The sequence below is a fragment of the Monopterus albus genome, unplaced genomic scaffold (assembly GCF_001952655.1).
Source record: "Monopterus albus unplaced genomic scaffold, M_albus_1.0 scaffold51.1, whole genome shotgun sequence".
Lineage (NCBI taxonomy): Eukaryota > Metazoa > Chordata > Actinopteri > Synbranchiformes > Synbranchidae > Monopterus > Monopterus albus.
The window spans coordinates 3,249,927-3,266,053 of record NW_018127931.1 but is presented as its reverse complement, the minus strand read 5'-3'; the positions used below and the strand labels follow the sequence as shown (position 1 = coordinate 3,266,053).

General features: G+C 38.5%; 3 protein-coding genes across 10 annotated transcripts in view; 1 reads left to right on the top strand and 2 right to left on the bottom strand.

Annotated features, from left to right (window-relative positions):
- mcm10 (minichromosome maintenance 10 replication initiation factor) overlaps positions 1–5,219 on the top strand; it is a 10,159-nt gene extending 4,940 nt beyond the window's left edge. For 4 of the 8 annotated variants that reach the window (XM_020601507.1, XM_020601504.1, XM_020601505.1 and 1 more), the window contains exons 9-18: positions 756–872; positions 995–1,230; positions 1,634–1,728; positions 2,277–2,390; positions 2,645–3,136; positions 3,750–3,877; positions 3,988–4,101; positions 4,271–4,416; positions 4,623–4,665; positions 4,770–5,219. In XM_020601507.1, coding sequence (XP_020457163.1) covers positions 756–872; positions 995–1,230; positions 1,634–1,728; positions 2,277–2,390; positions 2,645–3,136; positions 3,750–3,877; positions 3,988–4,101; positions 4,271–4,416; positions 4,623–4,665; positions 4,770–4,853 — 1,569 coding nt within the window. In that variant the 3' untranslated portion in view covers positions 4,854–5,219. The remainder of the gene's footprint in view (positions 1–755; positions 873–994; positions 1,231–1,633; positions 1,729–2,276; positions 2,391–2,644; positions 3,137–3,749; positions 3,878–3,987; positions 4,102–4,270; positions 4,417–4,622; positions 4,666–4,769) is intronic. The other 4 variants (XM_020601511.1, XM_020601510.1, XM_020601508.1 and 1 more) reach the window with 4 other exon arrangements.
- A 3,907-nt stretch (positions 5,220–9,126) lies between these two features.
- Positions 9,127–12,222, bottom strand: ucmaa (upper zone of growth plate and cartilage matrix associated a). The gene is made up of 5 exons (XM_020601493.1): positions 12,140–12,222; positions 11,526–11,585; positions 11,342–11,428; positions 10,247–10,345; positions 9,127–9,472 (listed from the first exon to the last, which is right to left on the bottom strand). Exons 1-5 carry the CDS (start codon positions 12,195–12,197, stop codon positions 9,384–9,386), a joined length of 393 nt encoding a protein of 130 aa, XP_020457149.1. The 5' UTR covers positions 12,198–12,222; the 3' UTR covers positions 9,127–9,383.
- Positions 12,223–14,055: 1,833 nt separating this feature from the next.
- phyh (phytanoyl-CoA 2-hydroxylase) overlaps positions 14,056–16,127 on the bottom strand; it is a 15,426-nt gene continuing 13,354 nt past the window's right edge. The window contains exon 9 of the mRNA XM_020601513.1: positions 14,056–15,016. Within this exon, the coding sequence (XP_020457169.1) occupies positions 14,963–15,016 (54 nt within the window). The 3' untranslated portion in view covers positions 14,056–14,962. The remainder of the gene's footprint in view (positions 15,017–16,127) is intronic.

The following is a 16,127-nucleotide window of genomic DNA, read 5'->3' as shown; positions in this document are numbered from 1 at the left end:
CTGCCTATTAAACCAGAAGCCAGATTGGTGATTTTGATGAAAGTAGGCAGCTGGTGTCAGCATTGCATGACAAGCTCAGATGTTAAGCGAAGAAAGTGGTGAGAGAAGTCAATGTTGCGCTCAACTGCACACCAAACACACACTTTCTCATCATTCACCCAGAACTGACTTCACATACAAGCATTCCACACATGAACTAAATCAAAGCTTAACTGTCAGTTGATCTACTAATCAGTAATTACAAATATATATTTTATGTATTGAAATCCATCTTTTTAAAAAGATGTTTAAGAAGAAGGCAAAATTAACACAATATAAATCTAAAACACACAAAACAGACTGTATCTCTTAGTATCTCTTGGTGTTTGCGTTTTTGCAGATTAGTTTGACTGTGGATTTATCAACAAGAAATTCCAGAACAAAATAACAGCAATATGTTTTAAGTCATTGCAAACAACATTTCTGTTAAATACTTAGAAATCATTTATTTTTCACCTGTAAAATGTCTGTTTACACAGAGTGAAACTAATTTAAGGAATCCTTATAAAAAGTTTAACTGCCAAATATTATTTTAATATATATAAACAAACATTGGTGTCTTCTTCAGCTTTAGCAGTCTGAACTTGTAAATTATTAAGACAGGCAAAAGATAAAGCCAATATTTTGTCTTTGTTGCATTTTTAATTCTCTGTGTTTTCAATGTTAATCACTTGTTAACACCTTTCAGAAAATAAGCTTGTGCTGACTATGTGCAGGTCAGCCTGATGGTGGATCACCCACAGAAGGTGCTGCTGATGGGTGAAGCTCAGGACTATGGCATGTGCAAGGCCATGAAGAAGAATGGAGAACCCTGCTCTCAGATTGTTAACCTGGTGGGTCCATCCTCTCCTACACAATTTCTTCACATAAGACAATAATAATCAGAATTCTCTCTGAAGACCAGTATTGCATTATATCTGACAGCAGATTTTTGTGTGGTTGTTCTTGCTGTCAGTATGAGTGCCAGTACTGCCAGTATCATGTTAAAGCCCAGTATAAGAAGATGAGCTCAAAGAGGGCTGAGCTGCAGTCATCGTTTTCTGGAAAAGCGCCCAATAAAGTGAAGGGGAAGGGTGGGAGCCTGAGAGAGCGGCTGTGTCAGGACAATTTCTGGGGGAGCCTGAGAGAGCGGCGGTGTCAGGACAATTTCTACTACAGCGGCGTGTCCTCAGCTGCCTGCGCTGCGTCCCTGTGAGTGATGTAGCCGTTTCATTGTGTGTTCTGCATGTTTCAGGCCATGCCAATGCTTTCCACAAATCTTCTCCTTAAAGTATAGTATTTAATTTAAGGAATTAATAATGAATGTAGTTATTTAAAGAGCTCCTGTGTAGAATATTGGAAGTCAACTCCAAGTGTTTGCATCAAAACAGATGACAGTCCTACATGTCACAAGTCTGTCCAATTAAGATTCTGGCTGAAATTGCATTTGTACTTTTATAGTGTGTGTTAAAATCAATTTGTGCTGGCTAACTGCAGCTTCCAGTAAAACAGTCAGTCAGTAATACACAATTAATACATGTGCCAACGAATGTGGGGGCTGGGCAGAATCTTGACATCTCTGTGACATTTTTAGTAAGAGATCTATGTGTTGCAGAAGGCCATCCAAACCAAGCAAACCTGTCCAGAAATCTTTGGACATGCTGTTTGTCAGAGGCTCAGCTCAGCTCATCAATCAGGCCAACAGGCTCGGTAAGGACTGGTTGTTTCTCTAACACATACACAGAGGGAGAAACAAACTGCAAGTTAGTTATTGTAGTTTGGCCTGCTCACCATCGTGGTCAGCAGCAGTGACCGGAGGTAATTAAGGTACTTTAAAGCCCTTATCCTCATTCTTGGAGTCACTCTGATCTGAACACATTTATAGATGCATTGTAACTTTCTCACTTCTCGAGGATATCATTATCTCTGCTAATAGCTAAATCGGCATACTTTTATATGTCAGTAAATATGGGCAAAAAAATCAGGGTTCAAGTTGTGTGTTAAAGAGCCCCACCTTAACCTGACTGTTTAGTTTCTTTTTTTTTTTTACTGCTAAATACATTTATATGTGCTTTGAGGACCTGTTGGATTTTACAGATGTTTTGTATTACATCACCTCCAATGAACCAAATCAAGTTGCCTACGCACATGTTCTAGCTGGAATGTATTTTAAAACTAGGAAGGAAAATTTTAAATCCCCCTTTTGACTGTGACTGTTTAGTTTCTTATTTTTTTTATTTTTTATTTTTTTTTTATAGCTGTAAAGTCTGGTGAAGTTTCAGGTTGTTCAAATGAATTTAAGAGCCTGATGTCTATGCCAACACCTGGAGCTCTGCAGCTGAAGAAGCACTTAGCACAGGGTAGCCAATCAGGTACACAACCTCGAAATCTCTCTGTGGCTTTGGCTCCTCTGATAGCTTTGAATGTTAGGTTGAATATACAAGAAATGTTGATTTCCACAGTTTTGAAATCAGGATTCAATTCATTGATGTTAATTTCTCTGGCATATAATCCACCATAAGATTATCTACATGTCCTTAATGAGCACATTTTAGCCTATAAACATGTATGAACCACAGTTTTCATAGAATCACACTTAACCTGTTAAGCTGCTGTCCATCCTCAGTCTCCAAAGACACTGCTGGAGGTCCAATTCAGTCTATCTCAGCCTCAGACCTGCTGAAGCAGCAGAAACAGAAGCAAAAGGAGCTTCTGGTGAACCGCCGGAGGAGGGCAGATGAGATCCAGAAGACATTGCTGCAGGACTCAGCTGGGCCCAGACCAGGGTCATCGTCCTTACTAGGCCAGGACAGTCTGATGTCCCCAAAAACTGCTTCCAAGGCTCCCTGTGTCATCCACAGCCCTACAATGGCCCCCACCCTGGGCCGAGGATTCTCTGAGGGTGAAGACATCTTGTTCTTAGAAAACAGCCTGTCTCCGTCTCCAGCTCTTGCTTCCAGTGCTGTCAGCCTATCAGCCCCCAAGCTGGCTGCACTGAAGAAGCTCAGAACCAAAGGAGCTGGGTTCGAAAAAGACGACCCCAATGCAGTGAAGAGGAAGAGGAGTAACATCAGTGAGATCAGCGACCGAGTGGAGAAGAATCTGGCCTCACCAAATGGTACACTCAGATACACTTTAGGGGTCATTCATACTTTCATCTCCTGGTTGTGTTTTTTTCATTCATTTAGTTTTTTGTATCATTTTTGTTCTAATTTTTGAGGCATTTTTAACCTTTTCATGGTATTGATTTATTTTTGTAATTAAATTACAGCATACCCCTTTTGTACATCATACCAGTACACAAATAGTTGATTTTGTTATTTTAACACATTGCTCTCATTGCAGTAATATACTGTGGGTGGGAACGAGATGGAAATCAATTTTAAGGTTTCAGGTGATAATCTTTGTAGCAGCTAAATTTGATTGGTAGCACTACAGAACATTTAGGTACCCATCTTCATGGTTGTGTTTTTTTCTGTCACAGAATGTTATCTCCTCCATGTATACTGAAGCACAACATAAATGTAACTGGTTTTAGGTATTTTATATGGTTACGGTTCAGATAAGCAAATCATTCCATTATCTTTAAGACAGGACAAGGCATCACTAGGAAATACAAATTGTTGTGCACTGGATTTGATTAGTAATTTTTCAGAATTCTGCCATTGTTTACACCGTGAAATTTGTTACTTCTTGCTGGTTATCACCTGTTCTTTCACTTAATTGTGCAGTTGAATCATCCAGTAATGAGGAGGAGCCAGCCCAGAAGAAGAAGCGAGATCAGCTCGACTACATCCAGTCAGAGGCTTTTCAGAAGATCCTGAACACCAAGTCCCGTCATGGGGTTGTACTACAGGCAGTATGTCAAGTGCCACTTTATTACAATCTTGTTTTCCTAAGCCAATTAAGCATAGTAAAGTAGAGTATGTGTGAGTGAGTGAAAGTCTGTCTGAATCTCCTCTCTGTCAGGCGGAGTACCAGCTACAGGAGAGATACTTTGACACTCTGGTGAAGAAGGAGCAGATGGAAGAGAAGATGAAGGGCATCAAAGAAGTGAAGTGTCGTGCTGTCACCTGTAAAAAGGTACTTGGTAGCTTGTATAAACAAAATGAGCTGTACTGTATGAGGTATTTATTTAAAAAAAAAAAAATCTTTCTTAAAGCTCATGTTTGTGTATCAATGTAATAGCCTGTAAATGTCTGTCAAAACTTGAAAAAGCAAGTTGTTATTTTCCATGATCCCCTGCTTTCAGTGTAATTATACATACTTCAAGCCGGCGGATCGCTGTGTGGAGGAGAATCACAATCTGCGATGGCATGATTCCATGAAACGTTTCTTCAAATGTCCCTGTGGACAGAGGGCCATTGCTCTGGACAGACTACCACACAAACACTGCAGGTAAGACACTGATTGTGCACCTGAGGCTCTTGTTATCACTTTCCTATTACTTTGATCATTCAGGACTAAGCGTTATAGAACAGATGGATCAGAGGAAACTAAAGTGAAAGAAAGTGATGCTTGAAACCTTTAGAATGGCAAGTCATGGCTTTTGTATTTACTGATTTTCTCTCTTTCTCCTCTGCTATAATGTAATAACATTTCAGTAACTGTGGTCTGTTTAAATGGGAGCGTGATGGGATGCTCAAGGTAAAATCTTTCTCAGATTCTTCTCATTTTAAAAGAAAAAAATAGAACATTATTTATCGATATGAAAGAAAACGGATTGGATGTTTTTCTCTGTTTTACTGCAGGAGAAAACTGGACCAAAGCTTGGAGGAGAGCTTTTGCAGCCTCGAGGAGAGGAGCACCCCAAGTTCCTCAACAGCATGAAGTAACAGCATCTTCATCACTACCACAAAGTGCTTGTTGAGGGAACAACATCATTTATATTTTTGTCTGCAATAAGTGTATTAGTAGCATTTTTACTTTTGTATGATTGTTTTTAAAGTTTGTTGTTTTGTTGATTATGGAGATCTAAACTGTAATTTTACTAGTATGCTGGAAAGAAGCTCATTATGGTGTTGAAAGCTGAGTTGAATAATTAGCAACAATTCACGTGACATAGCTGTTTCTACTTATCGTGTGAATGCACAGATTCTGCTGCACCACTGGAAAGTATGGAAAGTCTAAATATCTAGTGAAATTATATCAGCATACGATGTAAATATATTCATCCAATTAAAATATAAACATTAAACCCATTTTTGCATAATAGGCCTTTTTTCCACTGACACAATGGGCATCCAAGGCAGTGACGAGTCTGCCTTCAGATGGGAGCTGCCTTCAGATGGGAGGTTTGGACCGCTGGCCCTGTGGTGCGGTCACAACGACCTGGGGCTGAACACACTCAAAACAGTGGAAATGACAGTGGACTTCAATAGAAGAAGTGTTTCATAACTGGTGATATTTAATCCTATGAACATTCCCTGTCTTAGGGCAATTAGGATCACTACTTTATTTTAAGAATGCGAAATGTCAGAATAATAGTGAAAAAAAGATTTCTTTCAGCTTTTATTTTTTACATCACATTCCCAGTGCGTCAGAAGTTTACATGTTACATGTACTATTAGCATTTGGTAGCATTGCCTTTAAATTGTTTAAGTTGGGTCCAATTCTTTGGGATGCCTTCCATAAGCTTCTTAAAATAAGTTGCTAGAATTTTAGTCCATTCCTCCGGAGTAGCAGAACCGGTGTAACTGAGTGAGGGTTGTAGGCCTCCGTGTTCACACATGCTTTTTCAGTTCTGCCAAAAAATTTTATATTGGATTGAGGTCAGGGCTTTGTGATGACCATTCCAATACTTGACTTTGTCCTTAAGCCATTTTGCTACAACTTTGGAAGTATGCTTGGGGTCATTGTTCATTTGGATGACCCAGGCTTTAACTTCCTAGCTGAAGTCTTGAGACATTTATTCAATATATCTACCTAATCTTCCTTCCTTATGATGCTCTCTATTTCGTTAAGTGCCCCAGTCCCTCCTCCAGCAAAGCATCCCCACAACATGATGCTGTCCCCACGTGCTTCACGGTTGGGGTGGTGTTCTTCGGCTTGTAAGCCTCCCACTTTTTCCTCCAGACATAACAATGGTCATTATGGCCAAACAGTTGAAATTTTTTTTCATCAGATGTGGGGAGAGGTTTTTTTTTCTTTTGAAAAGAGAAGACCTTAACTAATTCTATTCATATCTACTTAAACATAAAAATCACCTTAAGACAGACCAGAGGACAGAGAGAGAGATAAAATATCGCTCCTGTCAAACCCAGGTGTTTATGATGTTTGGGCACACATTTCACATTTCCAACTCTAAGACCCACCTTCCTTACATACACCTAGACCGGTAACTATATACTTCAAAAGACCTCGCATATCCACATTACATTATTTTATTAGGGTTTCTCACAGGGTGCAGGTTCGGACAGAAAGCACCTGCGTGTCATAAAGTCTGCTTTCTACTGCAACACCACCACAGGCTAGGTTTGACACATCAAAAGGTTTTGATTATATTCAGTCTGAAAAACAGCACCCAAATATAGGCTGATGTTTTCTGAAGACTGATATGTATAAGGATTATTGCTTCTCTCTTAAATAATTCACACAGTTGAATTTCAGCAATGTTTAAACCAGATCGTTTAGTTAGATGTAAGCAATAATTTTAGAATAAACAGTCTAATTCTTTTTTAACTTATGAGAAGCTTTTCTTTCTCCCTGGCATAGCTTAACTTGATTGTTTTGTTAGAGGTATGAATTAAATGTAGAATAAAAATAAACAGTCTGATAAATTAAATAATTCTTTTAATTTATGTTGACCATAAATTATCATATGCAAAACTATATGACAGCAGTGTTTAATCTAAACCTAGTGTAGGTTATAATGCATTTATCAGGGAGAGCGAGCTACAGTCATCGTATTCAGTCAGTTGCTTTGTTTAGAGCACCAGAGCGTGAACTCAGGGGTTAGGGGATTTACCAGAATCCCTGCATCCAGACAGAACGGACACCGAGGAAGAGTCTCCTTCAGCGGCACATGGTCCTCAGACCACCCACCCCCCACCTACAACCTGCCAGCCCTGCACAAGAAGAGGAACAATGGGAATGCGAATGTTCTCATAGATAAAATATTGGTTTGTTTCAGACCATGTACTTGATTACATTTAAACACACACAAAAAAACAAGGTAGTTTGAATTTAGGGAAAAGCAGCTGTTTCACCCCACTATAAGGGTCAGTTTTCTCTCTTAAGTTTGCTTTTTAACTAAACTGCTTAAACCTTTTTTTAACAGGCAACTGTTTCTTTAACAGACAGGTAGAGTTTAACAAAAGACAAAACTTATTGTCTCTCATTTCCAATAGGTAACCTTATTCCACAAAAACAAATCTAATCAACAGTGTCTCTCCCCAGCTTCCTTTGTATCTCATATGCAGTACACTGTCACAAAACAACCCAAAAATAGTGAAATTAATTCCACCACCACCTCATCATGTGAAAATTTCTGACCCACTGGAATTGTGCTATAGTGAAATGGTCTATCTGTAAACAACAGCTGAAAATATTACATGATGCATAAAGTACATGTCCTAGCTGACTTGCCATCTGTGGAGTGGTTAGAAAATCAGTTTTAATGACTTCAGCCTAAGTTCAACCTGCCCCAGGAGCTACTGATACAGTTCTGCAAAGGAATCATTGAGTCGGTTCTCTGCTCATGCATGTGTCTAGTTTGGTTCAGCAACCATATAGGACAGGAACAGACTACAGCCAACAGTCAGGACTGCAGGAAGAATTATTGGTGCCAGCCTGCCCTCCATGGAGGACCTGTACACCTCACAGGTAAAGAGAAGGGCAGAGAAGATTTCTGCAGACCCCTCACATCCTGATTACAAACTATTTAAACCCCTCCCCTCTGGACAGCACTACAGGTCACTATACGCCAAAACACAAGATACAAAGGACACTGATGAACACTTAACTCATGACTGTATAACAGAATGACAACCCTCAGTGCAATACTAATAAGTACTTTTTTAAAATTCTCCTAATTCTTTTTCTTTTCTTGTTTTCTCAGTCATCTTGTTTACTTGTTTCCTTATGGAAGAACACTGTACCAAAGTCCAATTCCTCTTGTGTTCAACACACCTGGCCAATAAAGCTGATCCAGATTTTGATTCTGATTCTGAACAGAGCCATTTTTAATATTAGTAACCCACCCCTGTGCTTTTTCCATTATGACCAGTCACAATGTCTGCTGTGAAAAAGGTGTAACTATTTTCCTAGATACAAACTGAATCATAAGCCCAACTTCAATGTTTACTTTTCAAATTCCTTTAATCTTGAAAGTATAAAAATGAACACGCTCTTCACTGGTTAAAGAACATTCTTTATGACTGAACGAAAATACTTCCTCTTATACAGAGGATAGACTGCATAAAATGTGAAAACGTAATATACAGAAAATCTAAAGAGGGTGTAATGGCAGGTCTGTGTTATGTGATCTGAAGATGATTTCTTCAAATTGGGAGACGACTGCTTTACCCACCACACCACTGTTGCCTCCCCCAGAGGGGGAGTATCATTTAATGAAAGGTACCAATATTGCTACATTATTTACTTTTATGCTATATGCTATATTTAGCAATTTCCTTGCTGCAAATTGTTTGAAAGCTATTCTTAAAGGGAAAAAATGGCCATGCCACCTGATGTGGAGGGTATAATTTGTTGTGCTGCTTTTTCCCTCTACTTACCTCTTCTGTTTCTGTGTTGCATAGTTTGTGTCTAATACGTCCACTCTGGAATGTGGGATTCATTTCAGCCCGATGGCTTAAGCAGCTCTCCTCATCCTCTCTTATTCCACACTGCCTCCCTCCCTTTACATACTTCAAATACCAGACAGTGTTGTGTCAGTTAAAACATCTGTGGTCTGAGACTCAGGAAACTCATTTTTATGTGTCATTTTGACTTAAAGTCCTGTGTCTTAGTAAAAGTAAAACGCCAATCCACCTCTGACAAAATAAGTTAGTGTAAAGAAGTATATTTATTGCTGCTAATGTTTCAGACTGACATAAAGGACATAGCTTGTAGGTAATGCAAAATGGCAATAAAAACTAGCATGCAAAAAAAGAGACTCAATTTAATATAGAGTTTAGTTTACAATACAAAAATTGTACTTTGAACACATTTTACAGTTTGACATGGGCACATACTGCATGGTTTAGGATGTATAAAGGAACATTTGATCTTGAAAATAATAAAGTAGGAACAATATAGAAATATTTTCAGCACCTGCTCTCAAAATGTCAGGAATCACCTTTGGTACAATATAAAGATGACTGGTAGTATTACTGCTGCAATGAGAGGCAATGTAGCCTGCAAACTCAATGAAACCAGTGGTAGCGTGGATAAAGGCCATCGTAGTGATACTCTCGCAACTGCTCAGTCGTCTCCCTCAATCTCTCATTTTGCTCTGTTGATAGAACAAACTGAATTAAAGCAGCTATCAACAATATCAACATGCTTAGAGTGGATCAAAATCTGCTTGTATACTACTACTTGTTTTTGAAAAAGGGTCATTCATACATACATAAAACCATTTGTATCATATTTGATATGTGAGGTTTCTGAGCAAAAAAAAAAAAAAAAAAATCACCAAAAATGCCCCATGTATCAAATGTGATACAAAAGAAATAGAAATAATCTAAATAATATGGCACCTCTATTCTTATATGCCTGGACTGTCTGTCTATGCATATATGGCAAATAAAAATCGTGAATCTTGAATTTTGAATCATGAATTTTATTTTGGATTTTGTTAAAAGGTTTAATAAACATCTCAGTTCCAAAAAACTAGAATGTTCTGGCTATTTATTGATATGTTGGGCTTTACAGGGTTAAGGTGATAATATATCAGTGTTGGTGAGAATATACAGTCGCAAGAAAAAATAATGGCATTGTTTGCAATGTCTTGCTATCTACACCTATCACTACTGTCCAATTCTCTGCTGTCTTTGACAAGTTGTCATTACTGTTTGGTTTTACTGATACAAAGGCTCTTTAATTCAGTATCTTGGAGTAGAGTGATTTTGAGATGCACTAAATGTTAAATGTTTGTGTTTTTAGCCTTCTCTACAAAGGGGCAAATGAGAGACTGATGGATTACAATTTCTCAATTTTTTCACAGAATTAGGAACTCATTTTTAATTTTGTTTGCTTTATGGAAGCAGCTGCATTCATTTCTTACCATCACGATCCTCTTCAACGTAGTTTTCATACTCATTCCTTTGTTCTTCATTGTACTCCCTTCTCCACTCGCTTGCAGAAATCTTAACCCTCTGCTCAGCTTTGGAGAGAACAAAGGAAGGGAGGGCTGAGAAGTCAGCCAAAATTTTTTTCTGTATACACACGATACTGATAGATGAAACAGGTGCAGCCAATACTGTTCCCGCCATAAACAATCTGATGTATTTTTTTCAACTACTTTGATTTATACCTGCCAAATTGAGATTCTCATCAACTTCCACTGCAATTTGTATTTGTTAGAAAATGTTAGCATGCATTGAAGTCACATTTAATTATGCAATCATTCAACATATGCTGGGAATACTACATACAGGATATCAGATTTTTAAAAGACAATTCAAAGTCCTTACACACACACACACACACACACACACACACTTGTTTTTGTCATGTACCGGGTCCCAGGAATGTTGGCCTGTTTGTCTATATTAATTGAAGGAATATTGTGTTTGTGCTTGATTTGTAGATTCCATGTGAACATAAGTACATGTTTGCAGGATTGTTCTGTAACACTTTGCATCTGTGTGTTTGTTCATTTCGTTTGAATTGTGTTGGCATAGTGATAATGACAGTTTAAACAGGAGGCTGCAGGAGTCACAAGGAAGTATGGATCAGGCTCTCCCTCTTTTTCTTGGTATAATAAAATCATTCTTAATGGTATGCATGTCTCTAGCCTGCTACTGTATAGAGTAACACTTGCCTGAGTTTCCACTGCTGCCTCTTTAATTATCTGGGCTGTCAGGTGCAGAGCTCACGTTTAAATGATTTTATTCTTCCTAAATTGTTTCCACCATTTCATAGAAATGACGTCCATAGTCTATGTTGATTGTTAGGATGAAAACACATGGGCCATCTTCTTACTGCTGCAGGAATCTGACTTAGAACAAAGAGTAGCCTAATAGTTATCTATCCTCCAAACTTTATGACATCCAGCTCTTAATAAAAACCAACAAGCAGACAACTCTAATCAACTTCCCTCTAGCAGCTGGCAGCAGCCTTTATTTTGGCCTTTGAATGGAGAATTTAAATGACCTACCTTGGATCTCATAGTATTGGACTGTCCGGCGACTGCGGCGTTTGAAAACGTTTGAGGCATCTGACTCGGGGATGAACACTTGCTGTGCTGTGCATAAGGGTCAGAGATCAAACATCACATATGGAGGAAGTGTAAAGCAAACATTAATATGAAATAGATGAAAGTGGCAATAAACATATATTACCATTAGGAATGGGTGATTTTGAGTCATCCCATACTGCTGCGCTTTCCACCACACTGGAAACTATTGACAAAATGAAAACCTATTATTATTATTACCTACCTATTATTTCCAGTTTTTACTCTAAAATATGCTATTGTATTTTTATCAGGTTGATAAGAAAGGCAAATGCATACATCTAATAAATTGAAGCAAAAAAGCATATACACTAAGCTGTGGAAATTTCCAGCCAAAACAAACTTGATTATTTGTGGCAAAAAAGACTCCAAAGGTATCATTTATAAAATTCAGTTTTTGCTTATTGTCAAAAATAGTCTTGAAAATGCCACACAAGAAACTGATGACAAAAATTCATGATAATTAAAATGCAGATTTCCACAAGATTAGTTATTACAGGAGAACTTCATTCTTATTGAGTCAAAAATTTGGAGCTAATAATGTAAATGACAAGTTTAAAGTCATGTTCAAGACAACACAATACTACCAAAATATCCTTTCCATATTAAAGGATAATGGCATATATAAGTGATTAATTCCTCAAAATTATTCTCCTGAGAATGTATCATTCCCACCCTCCACCCACCCTTTTCCTTCAAACATCCAGACAAGGTACTCACAGGTGAAAATGAGAAAGATGGTGAACAAAGAGAAGATGAAGACTCCAGTCCAGGACATCTTGAAAAACAAAAACTCTACCGGACTTAACAGCTCAGCTAACCAAATGCAACTGGGTCGGGGTGGGGTGGGGGGGAAGCAGAGGGAAGAAGTACTTGAATTTCATTTGTCCAAACATAGGAGAAGAAGAAGGTGAGGATATGTGATAGGGCCAAAAAAGAAGAGGGCAGCAGTATGGAAATAATGAGTCAATGAGCTGTTTTGGTACCAGTGCTTTTATTTGACATATTTATTTTCAGTTATACTTAAACTATTAAAAAGTAAAATGATTAAAAGTAAATTCAAATTTATTTATAATCTGAAATGGCACTGTGCCAAAACAATAAACATTTGGGCCGAACACCAAAAGATTGAGCTGAAAGGTGTTAAAATGCTCCTTATAGCTGAGAATAACCACAGAGTACAGTGATATAGTGACCTTTCATATTGCACATAGTCATCTGACCTATTGTAAATATATAAAAGTATAATTTAGAGCAACTTTAAATATGTAAATTTTAAGTGAATTACATCTAATTATTATATGCTAGATCTTGGTAGGATTTATACAGAGCGCTTAGAATTAAAAAGCAATCTGCCATGGAAAAGTCCTGTCAGCACTGAAGACTTTCTGCCTCTGTTTCTAATTCCAGGGGGAATTTGGATGGAATATAACTTCAGGATACAGAGGCTTCTCTGCTGTTTTGGTGACTGCTGTTAAACATTATGTAATCACACCAGCAGAGAGAAACACAAGCTGCATTTTCTTGCCTATAAGCTGTTTTTAAAGAAAGAAGGAAAAAGTAGATCATTACGTTTACCTTAAGCTGTAACTATAGTTCCTGTGAGGTTAATCAATTTTTCACCAAGAGTTTTTGCAGTTTTTTACAGTCTATTATCTGTGGACAAGCTGAATGACGACCCATCTCTCACTGCCTGCCAGTTCATTATCAAAGACGCATGCTAGAAGTCGCTGGCCCTTTTGCCTATGTGGGTGGGGTGGATGAGGTTTGGGCTGTTGTAAGAGCGATACAATGCATTTGTGTATTTGCTTTTTATTGTTGGTTAAATTTGAGTTTTGCTAGCTAAACTTCACTAAACCTGAACTGGTATGAGATGGTGTCAGTAGGCCAAAATGTCAGTTTTATCCAGTCCATGGTTAGTTACCCAAAATGGCATTACAGGTGAAAGGTGCAGGTGTGTCAGAAGCTTTAGAGGACATCAAAAAAATCTCATCATTAGTCATCAGTCATTTTTATTATTGTTATTAAAATATTACATTTACACAGCAAGATTCAAAAATAAAAATCAATATCCATTCATTGACAAACAGTTCAAATGAAAAGACACAACAAGAAAATTAACATTCATAAATTTATTAGGCATAAGGTACAGTGGCAAGAAAATGTACGTAAACCATTTGGAATTACCTGGTTTTCTACTGATCATAAAATGTGATCTGATCTTCATCTAAGTCACAAATATAGACAAACACACTGTGCTTAAACTCTAAAACATTCACCATGCTAGTGGAAAAAAGTAAGTGAACCCTTGGATTTAATAAATGGTTGAAGCTCCTTTGGCAGCGATAACTTCAAACAAGTACTCGCCTGTAGCTGTGGATCAAACCTGCATAACATTGAAGAGGAATTTTGGGCCATTCCATTCTTCCTCACAGATTCCTAGGTTGTTTATCTGTTTTTCTGATTTAAATAAAGATTAGATCACATTTTATGACCAATTTGTGTAGAAAACCAGGTAATTCTTAGCTACTTTTTATTTCCACTGTAAAAGAAAAAGCCTCTGTTGGTGTTAAGTGCTGCAGACAGCACTATTAATTTGTACATTTCTGATTGAGCACAGCTTCCATTGTTCTCTCAACCTCACTCACATTTTTCTTAATTAATATCAGTTTACATATCAGTGCAATCAAAATTTCCTCTACACTTATTTTAAACAGCTTAATGGGCATTTCAGGATACATCTACATGTTTTGCTACCTGCTGTAGCAAAAGGCTTAGAAAATTTCAGATTGCTTATAAGGTAACCATTTCAACAGCACTTGGTGTCTGTTAGAACAATATGCATATAGCATATGTTCACATAATTCATATTACAGTGGAACCTTGGATTGCGAGTGGAATTTGTTTCAGCAACGTTTTCATAATCCAAAGCACTCGTATATCAAAGCGAATTTCCCCATAAGAAAAAATGGAAACTCAGATAATTCGTTCAACACCCAGTTATCCATATAAAAATTATTACAGTAATACAAAATACAGTATAAAGTAAAAATAAAACAAATTAACCTGCACTTTACCTTTGAAAAGAATTGTAGCTGGTGTGAGGGGCCACTGTTGCAGTATAGATATTGACTATACGAGTGAAGCACGAGAACAATCATGTCAGTTGTGATGTACGTCACATGATGCTTGGCAGACAAAGCGTATGTACTACTCATATTGCAAGACCTTGCTCGTATATCGAATCAAAATTTTGTGCTTGTCTTGCAAAACACTCGCAAACCGGGTTACTCACAGTCCAAGGTTCCACTGTGAGTAATCGATAAATTACATTCCTCCACAAACTAAATGAAATTAAGGATTGCATTGTAAAAAAAAACAACTCTGCTTTAGCAAAAAGGAAAACTGAACACCTTCTGTTACCCTGTGAACATCCCTTGTTGCTCCTTATCCAATCACTGTATTCAAATATTTCTATTTCAGCTCAGTGATTGGTCACACTGTGTTGAAGTAGCAGCCTTTTGAAGCACACCTGCTGTATCCTCACATTGAAATCCTCTCACCTTGCACCAAACGGCCTCGGAAAGCCCAAGTATCCTGTAGGGGAAGAGGTAGATGATGCTTGACATGAACTATGTAACCATATTTTCCACAGTTCTGACTTTAAGCTCAGCTGGCCAGAAGTTACCTCTTCTGTAACCATGGACAGAAAAAACCCTATCACAATGTCCCACACTGCAACTCAGTATTGTTTCATTAGACCCTTGTGACATCACTGGGTTTTTTTTTTCTGACATTGGAAAGCTTCCTCCAGAGGCACAGCAGATTCAGTCAGGCAGTACTGATATACACTCTACCTTCAGATACTGAGAAGGTACTCTATGTTGTTTTCACACATTATGCAAGTTTTTAATGTAATGCACTGAGCAGAAATTGGTGGTTTTTTGAGGTTTTCTCGCTTGCAGTACTTTTTTTCACTTCAATTTTTATATACACACACACACACACACACACACACACACACACACACACACACACACCATTTACATACAGAATTACAATACGATTCCCTGTAACAAGTCAATAATACACAATTAAATGTGCCAAAGAATGGGAGAGCATTCATATGAAAGCTCAATGTACAAGTTAAATGATGTTTACCCATTATTTGGCCCTAAAGTGGGGGGTGTCAGGCCATGCCATCATAAATCTTCAGAGCCCCACAACAAGCCACACCATTTTCCAGACCTAAGCCCTGTTTGTCAAATACAGGATGAGCCAACCAGGTATAGGTCCAGCAGACAACCACCGGGAGCTGGGGGGACCCGCGTGGGTAGGGCTTTTCAGCAGGTATGGCTCTCACTGAGGGAGGTTCCATCCCGTGAGTCCTTTCAACCCCAGGCGAGCTAGAGAGCTGCTGCCGCTAGGCCCTCGCACTCCTGAGCTCCTTGGCCTGTCCTTCCCTCCATTCAAGTGGGCGCCCTCTATATGTCTCCAGTTCCAGAGCCCACCAGCCTCGACACCTCACCCTTTATCGAGACCCAGTGGGCCATCTGTCCTGGGGGTCCAGGGAGAGGGAGGACTAGGAGGAGGCCGTCAACTGGGGCCGCAGGTCCAGTACCAGTTACCAAGCGGGTTGGCTGGATCACTGACACCACTTCTGAGCCTGTTCCTGTCCCTGTACCCAGTCTCCAGTGGCAGGGGGGCG